We start from the raw sequence: 14,546 nt of genomic DNA, 5'->3' as shown, positions 1-14,546 counted from the left end.
GGGAAGGGAAAAGCGTCCTTAGAGTGTTACATGAGACTCTCCGGGGCTGAGCGTTTTTTAAATTTTTATTAAAAGATGAGATTTAAATGCTTTTCAGTTAGAAATAGGATTGAGTCCCCTGTAAAACAGTGCTCCTTTTATGTTTGTATTTAAAGTTAAAATAAGGTAAAACCAATATCAGTGAAATACCTAATTACATGCGAGGCATTATACCTCAACAAATAACTGTTTCTGAAATACGGATCAGTTTGGAGGAAAGGGGTTGTATATCCAGAGAATTCTTCACTTCTAATGGCATGTTCCCCTAATATAGTTTAAAATATGAATTGCTTGTCAACTACAGTCCAATATTTTTAAAACGTCAACTATAGGGGCTCCCGGCGGGCTCAGTCAGTAGAACATGCGACTCTTGATCTCAGGGTTGTAAGTTCGAGCCCCACGTTGGACGTAGAGATTACTTAAAAATAAAATTTTGAAAAAATGTCAACGGTACTCAAATAAAAAACCAAATAAAACACAAATTGCAAAGCAGTAATAATAACATTTTGCATACAACTTTTGAGGAAGACATTTACGACTATGTGAAGTCAATGAATACTTTTTTGGTGACCATAACTCCACATGTGGCACGCCTCACCCTCCATTTACCTCCCCCCAGTCCATCGCCACGTGGATGCTTCTCCGCAAACAGTAACCTTTCTGGAACATTGACCGATTGCTTCTCCCAGCTCTGCCAGCACCCCGCCCTTTGACTTGCTTTCAGTGGTTGCCTGTGGCCAACATGTTTAAGTCCGGTCTCTAGCATGGCTTAGAAAGCCCAGCATAATCTGGACCCAGCCTACTTAACTGGCCTTGTCTCTTGCCAGTCACCATCCCCTCCCCTCTGACACACCCACGCTCTGGCCACATGAAATTGCTCTCATCCTCTGAAAAGCCATCTCTCTTATCCAGCCCCTCACAATGCTGTGCTCTTGTCAGGGGCACTCTCTCCCTACCCTGCGCCCCCTGCCCCGTTTCCTTGCCTTCACCCGGCCAAGCCTTGGTCATTCTTTAGGTCTCAACTCAGAAGTCACTTCCTCCAGGAAGCCTTTCCTCACCTCTTAAGTCTGGGTTAGCTATTCTTCCTCTGCTAGGCACCCTGTCCTTCCTCTGTCATAACACGTTTCACACTATATTGCAATTGCTTGGTTGCTTGTCTTCCTCCTCCCTTAAACTGTAAGCTCCATATGGTTAGACACCGTGACTGCCCACTACTGTATCCACTAGGGTCCACCACGGTGCCTGGCACATAGTAAGTGCTCGATAAATCTGTGTTGAATGGATGAATGCGTTTCTTTCTTCTCCTCAACTTCAGTGGTACATAATACGCTATTTCGCCTTTGTCTCGTTTCAGTCTGTGATGCTTCTCTTACATAGCCAGAGGCGTTACATCTTTGAGTATGACCAATCAGACTGTCTGCTCTCGGTCACCATGCCTAGTATGGTGCGCCACAGCTTACAAACCATGCTTTCAGTGGGCTACTACCGGAACATCTACACCCCACCAGACAGTAGCACCTCTTTTATCCAAGACTACAGTCGAGATGGCCGACTGCTACAGACCCTGCATCTGGGAACCGGGCGCAGAGTGTTATACAAATACACCAAGCAAGCAAGGCTGTCTGAGATTCTCTATGATACCACTCAGGTCACATTAACCTATGAAGAGTCTTCTGGAGTGATTAAGACAATACACCTGATGCATGACGGCTTCATTTGCACAATCAGATATAGGCAAACAGGTTTGTCGTGAAACGGTGGGGATGTGTACAACCGTACCGGTATTTTCCTATGAAATTTTTGCCGGCCACAGTGTGAAATAGAATCATTATCCTGTAGACATTCAATCCAACACGTGTTCCCTTTAGTTATTAAATTATCTTCCTTTGAAAGTTAAAAACCTGCTATAGACTGCATGAAAGGTGATTCCTTAGGAAACCACCATACATCTCTTTGTCCCTGTCTTGGCTCTCAGAAACGTTGAGATCAGAGAACCTAGTCTGTGTGCTCATTTGTAGCTCACCACCAAATCATCCCAAAGGTGCAGCTGCAAGATTTGAGCCTCACCGAAACGAGCTCAAGCCCCATGTGACCTCTATAAGCTTCAGCTGATGGCAAAATATGTTCAAAAGTCAGAACTTTTGAATCTCTTTCATCCCTTGAGCTTGGAAAATGCCAAATTCAGTTACTTTAATGCTGGGCTTCGTGGAAATCTGACCTGCTGATTTTGTAGCACGGGTTAAATGAATTAAAAGCGTTCTTGTCAGTGATTATAACAAGAAAGCATGTTTATAATATCAGTTTCCTCACCCCAAGCTACCGGATGGGTTATTACTTACATAGGTCCTATAGTTAAATTATTCTATAACATACAGTATTTTTTCATATTTAATGACCACAACCGTGAGAGTACGTATCTATGAGATGATACGCTTTCGGTATCAGAGGTCAACCTCTAATATCTTATTTTAAACGTAAAAGCATTGCTGCTAAGGAAAATAACACGAGACCTTTCTGACTGTTCACCATTACGCATCTAGCTCTGTTCTCATTATTTTTATTTTGATTCCTCAGGACCTCTTATTGGACGCCAGATCTTCAGGTTCAGTGAAGAAGGTCTGGTGAATGCTCGGTTTGACTACAGCTACAACAACTTCCGCGTCACCAGCATGCAAGCTGTGATCAATGAAACCCCTTTGCCCATAGATCTGTACCGATATGTTGATGTTTCTGGTAGAACAGAGCAGTTTGGAAAATTCAGTGTAATTAATTACGATTTAAATCAGGTCATAACTACTACGGTGATGAAGCATACCAAGATCTTCAGTGCCAGCGGACAAGTTATCGAAGTCCAATACGAAATCCTAAAGGCAATTGCCTACTGGATGACTATTCAGTATGATAATATGGGGCGTATGGTGATATGCGATATAAGAGTGGGAGTGGATGCCAACATAACAAGATACTTCTACGAATACGATGCTGACGGGCAGCTGCAGACTGTTTCCGTAAATGACAAAACCCAGTGGCGTTACAGTTATGACCTGAATGGAAACATCAACCTCTTAAGCCACGGGAATAGTGCTCGTCTTACTCCTCTCCGATATGACCTCCGAGACCGCATCACCAGACTAGGAGAAATTCAGTATAAAATGGATGAAGATGGCTTTCTGCGGCAGAGGGGAAATGACATATTTGAATATAATTCTAATGGTCTGCTGCAGAAAGCCTACAATAAGGCTTCTGGCTGGACTGTGCAGTATTACTATGATGGGCTCGGGCGACGTGTCGCCAGTAAGTCCAGCCTGGGGCAGCACCTTCAGTTCTTTTATGCAGACCTTGCCAATCCCATAAGAATTACTCATCTGTACAACCACACGAGCTCAGAGATCACATCCCTGTATTACGATCTCCAAGGTCACCTCATTGCCATGGAGCTAAGCAGTGGTGAAGAATATTACGTAGCCTGTGATAATACGGGCACGCCACTGGCTGTGTTCAGCAGCCGAGGTCAGGTGATAAAAGAGATCTTGTACACGCCTTATGGAGACATCTACCATGACACTTACCCTGACTTTCAGGTCATCATTGGTTTTCATGGAGGACTCTATGATTTGCTTACTAAATTAGTGCACCTGGGGCAAAGGGATTATGATGTTGTTGCTGGTAGGTGGACAACGCCTAATCATCACATATGGAAACAGTTGAACCTCCTTCCTAAACCATTCAACCTCTACTCCTTTGAAAATAACTACCCAGTTGGCAAAATTCAAGATGTTGCAAAGTATACCACAGGTACAAAGCTTTACACTAAACTTGAAATAACTCGGTGGTGTTTATCACATAATCTCCGTGCCTTTGTAAATATGCTTCCTCTTCCTGCCAGTTAGCCCACAAGTTATTATGCAGTCACTCTCTTCCTTAGTTTTCTAGGGCAAGCAAAACTGTGCAGGTGGCATAAAACACAATGCTTTTGCATCCCAGTGCATCGTTTCTTTCCTTTTAAGCTTGCTGTTTGTAGTTTTCACTCTTCAAAGCTTATATAAATGGTTTCATTTAAAAACTTCAGAATTATGTTCCATCAAATAAACCTAATATTACGATCTGTGTGGCCTCAGTGCCACCACCACATTAAGAGATTCAATGTGGGGCGCCTGGGTGGCTCAGTCGGTTGGGCATCCGACTCTTGGTTTTGGCTCAGGCCATGATCTCACAGTTTGTGAGTTCAAACCCCACGTTGGGCTCCATGCTGACAGTGTGGAACCTGCTTGGGATTCTCTCTCTCCCTCCCTTTGTCTCTCTCTGCTCCCCGCTGCTTGCTCGCTCGCTCTCTCTCAAAAAATAAATTTAAAAAAAAAATTTTTTTAAGAGTTTCAATGCTGTAAACCGAACCCATCTCTGTGATTCTCCACGAATCAAAAGGTTTCCCAGTAGAGAGTGGATCATAGGCTTTGGAGCAGGTGATAGAAGGGGGAGTTCAATCCCTAACTTCCCACTGGCTGAACATACTGAAGGCAGGGGAGGCATCATTCAAGCTTTCCACAAAGGTTGTAAACTATGGGCTTCATCATTTGTTTTCCTTTTCTATTCTGTGCTTCACAGACATTGGAAGTTGGCTGGAGCTATTTGGTTTCCAGCTACACAATGTTCTACCTGGATTCCCCAAACCAGAATTAGAAAATTTAGAGTTAACTTATGAGCTTCTCCAGCTTCAGACAAAAACTCCAGAGTGGGATCCCGGAAAGGTTAGTAAAACTTTTACCGTCTCTATGTATCTGAAAAAACGAACAAACAAACAAACAAAACAAAACAAAAAACCAGAGGAGCATCCAACACCCTGAGATGGCATTAACATGTATTTCCTTCCTTATTTTTGAGTCATCTTGAATATTCACTAAAATGTCCATGATTAATGAGGAGGCAGAAAAAAGCTTCCATGAGGAAAGGATCAGGGAATCAGAGCTTTTAGGAAAGACAAGGCCAATATGGCACTTGGTGACCTGCTGAAGTAGACAAACAAGACGAAGTCAACTTTTAAAATTCTGCAACGGCCTACCAAGGGCAATTATGGACTCTGTATAGAGAAAACTGTTCACTGACAGATGTAAAATCTTCAGATTTCCAACAGCAAAATAATTTAGGGTGTGGTGCATTAAGAGCATGGGAAGAACAGAATTAAATTATTCTGACCAAGAAAAAGTACATAAGATCAGTGAAGTGAAAGTAATAAAGAGTATAGGGATAAAGTCTCTGGGAAAAAGGAATGCCAGACTAGTCACGGTTTAACAGGTAATTTCATCAAGAGGATGAGGAACAAATGGAAACATGAAGTAACTTTTCCTTTCAATTGAAAGAAATAGAGGAGTGTCTGTTTGCAAAAAGAGAAAAAAATACTTCAGAATAAAACTGATATTTGGGTGGGAGGGCTTGAAATTTAAGTGTAAAAAATTATAAGGGAAAGGCAATTTTAAATGGGTGCTATAGGCTTATCCCTAAATACATATAATATGTAAAAGTAATTTTTATAATTAAAACGTCATTAAAAGTCCTTTTTGCAATTAAAAATCCTTTTTTAAAAAGTTAATCAAAATGTTGAAAATTGCTGAAGCCCTGTTATGGATACTTGGCGGTTCACCATTCTCTCTGTTTCTTAGTATGTTTGAAAATGTCCACAATAGAAAGGGTTGTTTTTGGTTTTGTTTTGGTTTTAAGTCCTCATAAGATCTTCTTGCTGCTTTGCTGTGGTTATTTATAAGGTCATAATCTGTTTAAAGCCAAGAATAATGCCTTAAGCCATCTCTGCTCCTCACTGTGGCTAATGTATTACACCACGTACGGTAACAGATCGTATTAGTTACATTGGTGAAAACGAAAGGTCTTTGTTTTGGGGGAGCTGGCCCCATGTACCTTGAAGCGACTTTTGGCTCCAAGGTTCTAGTACATTTCCTTAGGTTTAACTCACCAAGACATCAAGAAACATAGCCAGGTGGCCAAGTAACCCGTTAGTCTTGTCTTTGCCAAATCTCTGATGAAGAGAGTCCAAATTTATCTTGCTTTGAACTCACTCACCAGCACCGTAAAGCAAGAAGGTGCTCTCCACAGTCCCCAAGCATGACAGGTGTCTGACCCTGTGCTGCATTTTTGCACTGTGCCTTTCTTCTCTCCTAGACTATCCTAGGTATTCAGTGTGAGCTCCAGAAACAGCTCAGGAATTTCATTTCCCTGGACCAACTTCCTATGACTCCCCGATACAATGATGGACGGTGCCTTGAAGGAGGGAAGCAACCGAGGTTTGCTGCTGTTCCTTCTGTTTTTGGAAAAGGTATAAAATTCGCCATCAAGGATGGCATAGTAACAGCCGATATTATAGGAGTAGCCAACGAAGATAGCAGGCGGCTTGCTGCCATTCTCAATAATGCTCATTACCTGGAAAACCTTCATTTTACCATAGAGGGGAGGGACACTCACTACTTCATTAAGCTTGGGTCTCTGGAGGAAGACCTGGTGCTCATCGGGAACACTGGGGGGAGGCGGATTCTAGAGAATGGTGTCAATGTCACTGTGTCCCAGATGACCTCTGTGTTGAATGGGAGGACTAGACGGTTTGCGGATATCCAGCTCCAGCACGGGGCTCTGTGCTTCAACATCCGGTATGGGACAACTGTCGAAGAGGAGAAGAATCACGTGCTGGAGATTGCCAGACAACGTGCTGTGGCCCAGGCCTGGACTAAGGAACAGAGAAGGCTGCAAGAAGGGGAGGAGGGTATTCGGGCATGGACAGAGGGGGAAAAGCAGCAGCTTTTGAGCACTGGGAGGGTACAAGGTTATGATGGGTATTTTGTTTTGTCTGTCGAGCAGTATTTAGAACTTTCTGACAGCGCCAACAATATTCACTTTATGAGACAGAGCGAAATAGGCAGGAGGTAACAAAAAACATCTCTGCCTTTGCGTCACCAAAGACTGCCTGTTTTTAAAACATAAAATGGTTTGTTGTATTGGTTTTCTAGATCAGAACTCTGTATATGTAAATATGGAGGAAAAACATATCCAACTGCCTTTCAATGTGACGGAAGATGGTATTTTAATATTGTTTGTCTAAACTCTTTAAGAAATGAGAGATTTTTAGTTCTTGTGTGGCAGTATTCAAAATAACACAAGTAAAACAGCTAAAAAAAAAAAAGTTTCCAGAAAGCACCACTTTAAATTTGTCGAACCATGCACATGAGTTCAAGTATAAAGAACCCAAGGTTCTACGTATCTCTACTGTGACGCGAAAGTTTCACGTTTAACTGTTGGCAGAACTTGCGAGCTATCTGAAAATGTGGTGCGATAGTATTCTGAACCTTGCATTTCGAAAGACTGCCGGCCCTTTCGCATTTTCCAGATCCGTTATAGGAAACTTAACAAGTGGAAAATGGCGTCTGCCACCATCTCCCAGAGTCACGACCCATTTGCCCTTCCTCCCTGATTATTCCTCCTTGCTTGTTAAAGTAAATGCCATGTTGTTGTGCTGTGTTTTGGCGTGCGGTGGCCGGATTCTGCCTACCATGCTTCCCTGTGGGTGTGGTAACAGACTGAAATGCCACTATTTGCTCATGTGTACGTGATACCAAGGCAGCTGGCCAATGGAACGTCTCCTGCACAACCTGTTTTGACTCCATTTTTTCACCAAATTGTCTGGCTGTATTGGTGTCAGGTAAACATAGCTTCTATTAACCTGGGTAGGAATTACTCATCTATATATAGGGTGTGTTTTGGTCATAGTTTCACATTAGTGATTCCATATTTATACACTAATCCAATGGTTTTGTGCACACGAAAGGTAATTTACTACAAATGATTCTGGTACAGAAAAAAAAAAAAAACAAGAGGTTTTATCAGGCATACGTGCCTGGGATGCTGATAAATACATTCACTACTACTGCAGAAATTCAGAAGAGCCAAAACCTTAAAAAAAAAAAAAGTAGACCTAGTACTAAGACGAAAGGAAAGCACCAAAGGGAACATCACAGTAGTTGCTGCCACATTGATTCATACCACTTAGATTTATCTTTCAAATGTACAATTCTGTATGGAACATCTCCCCTCCACAGTCAGGAAATTTAATTAAGTGAACCCTTTCCAATCTAAAACATTTCAACTGATTAGAGAGAGGCAGACTGTTTTTTACTAAAACAATTGATACTTGAGTTATTTTAGTTCTCTGTCTTTACCCGTTTATTTTGATTTAATCATGTGTCCTGCCTAGGAAAATAACTGTTTTCCAGAAAGGGTTATTTTTGTTCCATGATCATTTAAACTTTGGAAAAAGATCAGGATTAGTGTTAATATCAGTTGCGGTTCCTCAATCTTTATGAATCCTGTAGCAAAAAGAAGCCCCTTGGTGAGCTAGGAGATTTGTGCCCAGTGACAAAGAGACAGTTTGTAAAATGCTGCGTAATTGTAAGTTACCACAAATGAAAAGACATGACAGCACAATGTGGCCTGCAGAAAATTCCTCTGAGCCAGCTTCAGCACTTTCATCACTGGGTCTGGATATTTGCTATGTCTGAAGGAGGATTTATGATGGAGTGTTACAGTTTGGATTCTTCCCAGCTGCTTCCTAAATGCAGTGTGGGGTCATTGCCTCGCTTGGTGATGACGGTTTCCTTTGAAAATATGCGAAGTCAGAATCCGGGCTCACGTTAAGGTTTGGAAAGAGTCTGGCTCCTTACTCCACCAAGTAGAGGGAGGAAAAGGCAAGGACCCGCAGACAGTAGGGGAGGGTGTATCCAAACATTTCATTTTCAAAAACATCAGGTTGGGGTTACCACATTCTTACGTGTGTATTCTGAGAGACACAGAGAGACCCAGAGAGAATTCATGATGAACTCCTCTCTCTTTTTGATTGGAAGCACACCAGCTCAAGAGATTACTAATCCAGACTATAATCACATTATTTTTTTTTCTGAATCAGGCCTGTGTTAGTGGTATACTGTTTATTCAGGATGGGATTCTAAAATTATGAACCAACTTGTTGAAAATTTGAATACCTCCACACCAGCCTAAAAATGGACCTTATGTTCCTAGAACCTCTGATGTTCTTTTAAATCAATGGAAAAATAATTTGTGAACTGTATATAGAGAGTGCATTCATAAATGTGATGATGTATTTTATCACTAATCCAAGATGTCAATATTAGAGTCTATTTTGCTTATATTTTAAGCGATTATTATACTTTTTGCAATTCACTGATGATGTATCATTTTCAAACTGCTTTAAATATCCATTAGAAACAAATATTTGAGGCTTTTACTTAATAGTAATTACCTTGAACTGTGCATTTCTAGTTTGTAATACATATTTATTTAGTTTGTGCCTTTAGTTTCTTAAAGTTACATTTGTATTATATTCAGGAAATGCACTTTTTATCACTTATAGCTGTGGTTTTAATACTGCCTTGAACTATTATTGCTCTCTTTACCTCTCCCGAAGTTTGTGGGAGGAAAGAGGAAAAAAAAAACCCAAAAGGTTAGCGCTAATGCACAGTAAATCTAAGAGAAACATTTTGGCATTTCTTAATAAGAACGTGGAGACGTGGGGTACATCGTTCAGCTGAATACAAAGAATGCCGTCATTGATTTGTAATTCTGAAGTTTAAATTAGCGAAAGAACACTTTGTTTGCATTCCCTGATGAAAGTGAATGCATCTTACAGAGAAACACGAATTTCTCACACCCAGAGCACAGGCACAGGCAGCTGACACTGGACAGCCACACGCTATTCAAGTTAGAACGAGGGCACTCTAGTTGGGCTCTCATGAAGAACATTCTGGGCCGGAGGCAGGGAATACTCTGTGGTTGTTTCTTTTTCCTAGTTAGGCCCATTTTATTTGTTCTATTCTGTTCTGTTTTTACTCTTGCACTACAGTCTAGAGATCCAAATGAACTGCAAAGTTCAGTTTAGCAGACATTTAAATACATTTATTTTTAGTTGCCATTCTAATCATTATTGATTAGAAGCATGACTCCTGAAGGAAAGGGAAATAAAGCTCAATTCATAAACTAATTTCTAGCAAAACACTCTCCATATAAATAGGCATATGTTTTATTTTTAACCCAGCAAAACGCTGTGTAAAATAAGCGTGTCCTTTACTGTCAATTTATCTAGAAGATCTATAATATAGAGACTATATATATAGAATATAATATATATACCACATAGCCAAATGTATAAAAACTTGACGATGTATAATTTGGAATTCACATGCTAACCACATAGGTATAAAATTGAATGATACTTTTTCTACGATTTTTCTTTTTCATTGCGATCAACACCATGTCAAGCATCCTATCATGTTGTTCCTACTCTTTTTTCTTTTCTTTCCTCCTTTTAAAATATAGTTTTCACCAGTCCAGGCCCCACTGTAATATCACCTGAGAGAGTCAGGACAAAGTTTTTGCATTTATAAAGATATGTTCCTGTAAGGGCAATTGCAATGGAAGCAAAAGTACAGTAATCAAGTATTGAAAGAAACTTTTGGAAAGACTGGAGTGTATTATAGCTTGTGGAAGGACAGAAGGCTACAGACTGGATACAACATTCTTGTTTTCTTGGAGGAACTCACATACACACAGCTGACCTGACTAGTACTTCAGATTTCAGACTGCTCTTCCACAGCCTTCTGTAAGGTTCTTTATTCTGCAAAAGGGAAAAAAAAAAAAAAAAACAGAAAAACCCCAAAAAAAAAAAAAAAAAAAAAAAAAAAAAACAAAAAAACAAAAAAGCAAAACAAAAACAAAAAAACAGAAAACAACAAACAACAAAAAAGAATTCAAACACAAAATAGTGACTGTTATTTCAGTGTGTCCTTCATGTGAAAGCTATTAAGGACCAAACCTACTACTGTGTGTAAGAAGAAATTACTTCCTAAACAGTAACTGAAAATAGTTAGTTAAACTTGCTGTGGATTTTGTCTTGGCAGTTGTCATCTTACATTATTTGTCAAAGGAAATGTGTTTGGCAGTTAAAAATCTTTCCTTAGATTTAGTGGTGGACTTTAACCTCTTAAATAAATGTTAGTATATCAGATTGTGTCCTTGAAAAATATTTTACTTGTATGAATCATGACAATGTCTAAATCTTTACTATTCTTCTGGCAAAAGCATCGGTAAGAAAGAAGGTGAAAAAGAGAAGTATAGCCTTTACCGTCAGAAAAATATTCTTTTTAGCTGCTTACTTTCTCATGAAAAGTAAAGATGTTTACAGTGTATGCCAAGATTTTCAGTTTCTATATAACAACAGTTAGAGGTTCTAATCATACTGAAAATTGTGTTATAATGGCCTGAGCCGTGTTGCTAGGAAACAATAGGTCCCAATTTTGTATTCCTGCTCTCACTCCTGTGCTGAAAAGTGACTGGATACTGTACAGGTTCATGTTCTCTGGCTGCAGTTAAATGGTCTTTTGCATTTTGCTCTGGCTTTCAGGCCAGAAGCATGCATTTTTCTACAAGAGCATCACAACAACATGCTGTAAATATTTAAAGTTAAACATTATGTGTCGATATTTGAAAGAAAAAAAGTACTTTGAATATTTCATTTTTAAAAAATAAAATTGCAAACGAACGGTGTGTCCCATGTTATTCATGCGCCAAACTGCATTCTCAAGTATGTCTGGTCACCTGAGATATGAAAAGTAGCTCCCTAACAGGGAACAATAAAACCGCATCATCTTGAAAATGTAGGTGCAGAAATCAGAAAGGCACTAATCCTAAGCAGATGTCTCTTCATTTTTATTTTTCACACAAACAGGATCTCTGTCACAAATGCCCATTTAATAAAAAAAAAAAGAAGAAGAAGAGTAGCTGTTGCAAGTTTAAATGCCTCTAGGCTATTACTTTGAAAAAGGTTTCTTTCTCCTGTTGATGCCTTTCTGAGCAATGGAAAGAAAATGAAGAATTGCAAGACGGGTTGGGGAGAGCTAGGAGAGCCGGGCACCCAGATGCATTGGCAAAAAAGTGAATGGGGGAGAAAGGCAGTCGGGGGCGGGGCGGAGGGGGACTGAAAAAAAAAAGAAAATGAAAAAAAAACAGCTCTCACATACTGGGCCATTACAATGGCCATTTGGTACTTTTCACAAGAAGGTATTTACAAGTGACACTGGGAAAGCAAGGCCGATAGATCTTGCAAAATTCAACTTGATGGTAATGGGACACCCATAGTCCAAACAAGTTGCTTGTTCCCAAAACTTGCTTAGAATTCTGGAATTTACACCAGTCACAAATGCCCTGCTGCCTTTTTTTAAATGCCTTTTTTTAAATGCCTTTTTTTTTTTTTTTTGAACTAGAGCGAGCACGAGCAAGGAAGGGACAGAGAGAGACAAAAGATCTGAAGGGGACTGTGCACTGACAACAGAGAGCCCGATGTGGAGCTCAAACTCACAAAATGGGAGGTCATGACCTGAGCCGAAGTCAGATGCTTAACTGACTGAGGTACCCAGGCGCCCCTTACACAGCGGTCTTCCCTTAGTCGCGGTTTCACTTTCCACAGTTTTCAGCTACCCGCGGTAACCTACAGTCCAGAAGCAGAAGATCCTCCTCCTGACATACTGTCAGAAGGTCAATAGTAGCCTAACGCTATTATCACAAGCCTATGTCATTCCCCTCGCTTCATCTCATCACGTAGGCGTTTTATCATCTCACATCACCACGAGAAGAAGAGTGAGTACAGTACACTAAGAAATTTTGAGAGAGAGACCACATTCATGTAACTTTCATGTCAGTATATTGTTATAATTGTTCTCGTTTGTTACTGGCTATTGCTAATCTCTCGCTGTGCCTAATTTATGAATTAAACTTTGTCACGGATATATATGTACATATAGGAAAAAACATAGTATACATAAGATTTGGTACTATTCATGGTTTCAGGCATCCATGGGGGTCTTGGAATGCATCCCCCCGCATCTGGGGGGGGGGGTGGGGACTACTGTACACAGATACAGTGAAAAGAGTCACGGAGCAGAAGACAATCTTATTGTTTCAACACACCCAATCAGCAAAACGCAATGGTGTCAGTGGAGGGGTGGGAATATTAGTATCACCTGGTCATTTTTTTTTAAATACCCATCCCACCCCACCCTCAGAGTACAAAAAGAAAGAGGCAAGGGATGCCTGGGTGGCTCAGTCGGTTAAGCACCCGACTCGATCTACACTCAGGTCATGATCTCATGGTTCATGGCTTCAAGCCCTACATCAGGCTCCACGCTGACAGTGCAGAGCCTGCTTGGGATTCTTGCTCTTTCCTCTCTGTTTGCCCCTCCCTTTCTCGTGCTTTCTCTCTCTCTCTCGAAATAAATGAACAAAAACTTAAAAAAAAGAGGCAAGAGCTCCTACATTGAGACAATTATTAAAGGAGATAGATTTCTCCATATTCCTTCCCTATTCACCCTCACTTTTAGAGACCTTCGAATATCAATGCTATTTAAATGTTTAGTAATATTACTACCTTAAATTTATATAATTCTAGTACCTGAGTAATCCTGGGAGGTGAGGGAGACTTCATTTTTCCAACGTGGCAAACGCAACAATGGTAACAGACTGACTTACCTAAGACCACTCGAATAATCTGACAGAGCTGAAAAAAATTCAGATCTCGAGTTTATGTTGATGGGCTCTCTCCAATCAGTTTTCTTGTATCTTTCTACATAAGAATATTCATTTAAGAGGCAAATGGCCTAATGGTGAAAATTCAGCGTTTTACTACAAGTTTGGCCAATGACCCCAAATTACATAAGTGTCCAAACTAGGTAGTTTAACTTCACACCTAGCTACAAACCCTCAAATAATGGGATCCCATTTACTGCAAGGACAACCATAGGGGACGACGTTGAATTTATAGCTCATGCATAGGAAGACTAGGCATCTTGTAACCTTGAGATGCTCAAGGGCAAATCAGGATTTTATTATTAATAGACTCTGGATTCTGAACTCAGTAAAGTGAATCAAATAAAACGTGAGCTGATGTCTAAACCTTAACAGATTTTAAAGCTATTTTCTCACATTTTTAATTCTCTATCCATTCTACCTACCGCAAATAACATCTTAAACCCAACCCTTCATTTACACTAGAAGTCTTAATCAGAAGCATCTTCTATAGACTTATTCTACCTATGTACTACCACAGAGCTTACTTGCTTGTAATAGCCAAACTGACAATTACCTAAGCTTGTCTCCCTTACTGACCTTATCTCTTAAGAACAAACTTCAGAGGAAATGAATGACTATTTGATAAACTGTCATGTTCTTGTGGGCTTGCTGACACAGTTTTTTTTTTCTGAAGAAAGGTGTACACTTGGAAATATATGTGCATTTTTCTATCTTGACTCAGCATCTTACAGGTATATGTTAGCATGGCAATATTTTAGATATGGCAAGGATATGACCTTTCTGTAAAGGCACAAGCTATTATGTACTGGGAAATAGCAAGAAAGCTTATGCTGGGAGAGAAAAGGTGGAAAAAAAATTAT

The 14,546-nt window shown here is 40.2% G+C and overlaps 1 protein-coding gene across 1 annotated transcript in view; it reads left to right on the top strand.

The window, feature by feature from the left end:
* TENM1 (teneurin transmembrane protein 1) overlaps nucleotides 1–7,308 on the top strand; it is a 777,891-nt gene extending 770,583 nt beyond the window's left edge. Inside the window, exons 30-33 of the mRNA XM_049644834.1 lie at nucleotides 1,394–1,781; nucleotides 2,614–3,834; nucleotides 4,642–4,784; nucleotides 6,208–7,308. Coding sequence (XP_049500791.1) covers nucleotides 1,394–1,781; nucleotides 2,614–3,834; nucleotides 4,642–4,784; nucleotides 6,208–6,966 — 2,511 coding nt within the window. The 3' untranslated portion in view covers nucleotides 6,967–7,308. The remainder of the gene's footprint in view (nucleotides 1–1,393; nucleotides 1,782–2,613; nucleotides 3,835–4,641; nucleotides 4,785–6,207) is intronic.
* The last annotated feature ends 7,238 nt before the right edge of the window (nucleotides 7,309–14,546 follow it).

Source organism: Panthera uncia, chromosome X (genome assembly GCF_023721935.1).
Source record: "Panthera uncia isolate 11264 chromosome X, Puncia_PCG_1.0, whole genome shotgun sequence".
Taxonomy (NCBI): domain Eukaryota; kingdom Metazoa; phylum Chordata; class Mammalia; order Carnivora; family Felidae; genus Panthera; species Panthera uncia.
The sequence above is the reverse complement of the archived record's forward strand: the minus strand, read 5'-3'. Positions and strand labels throughout refer to the sequence as shown.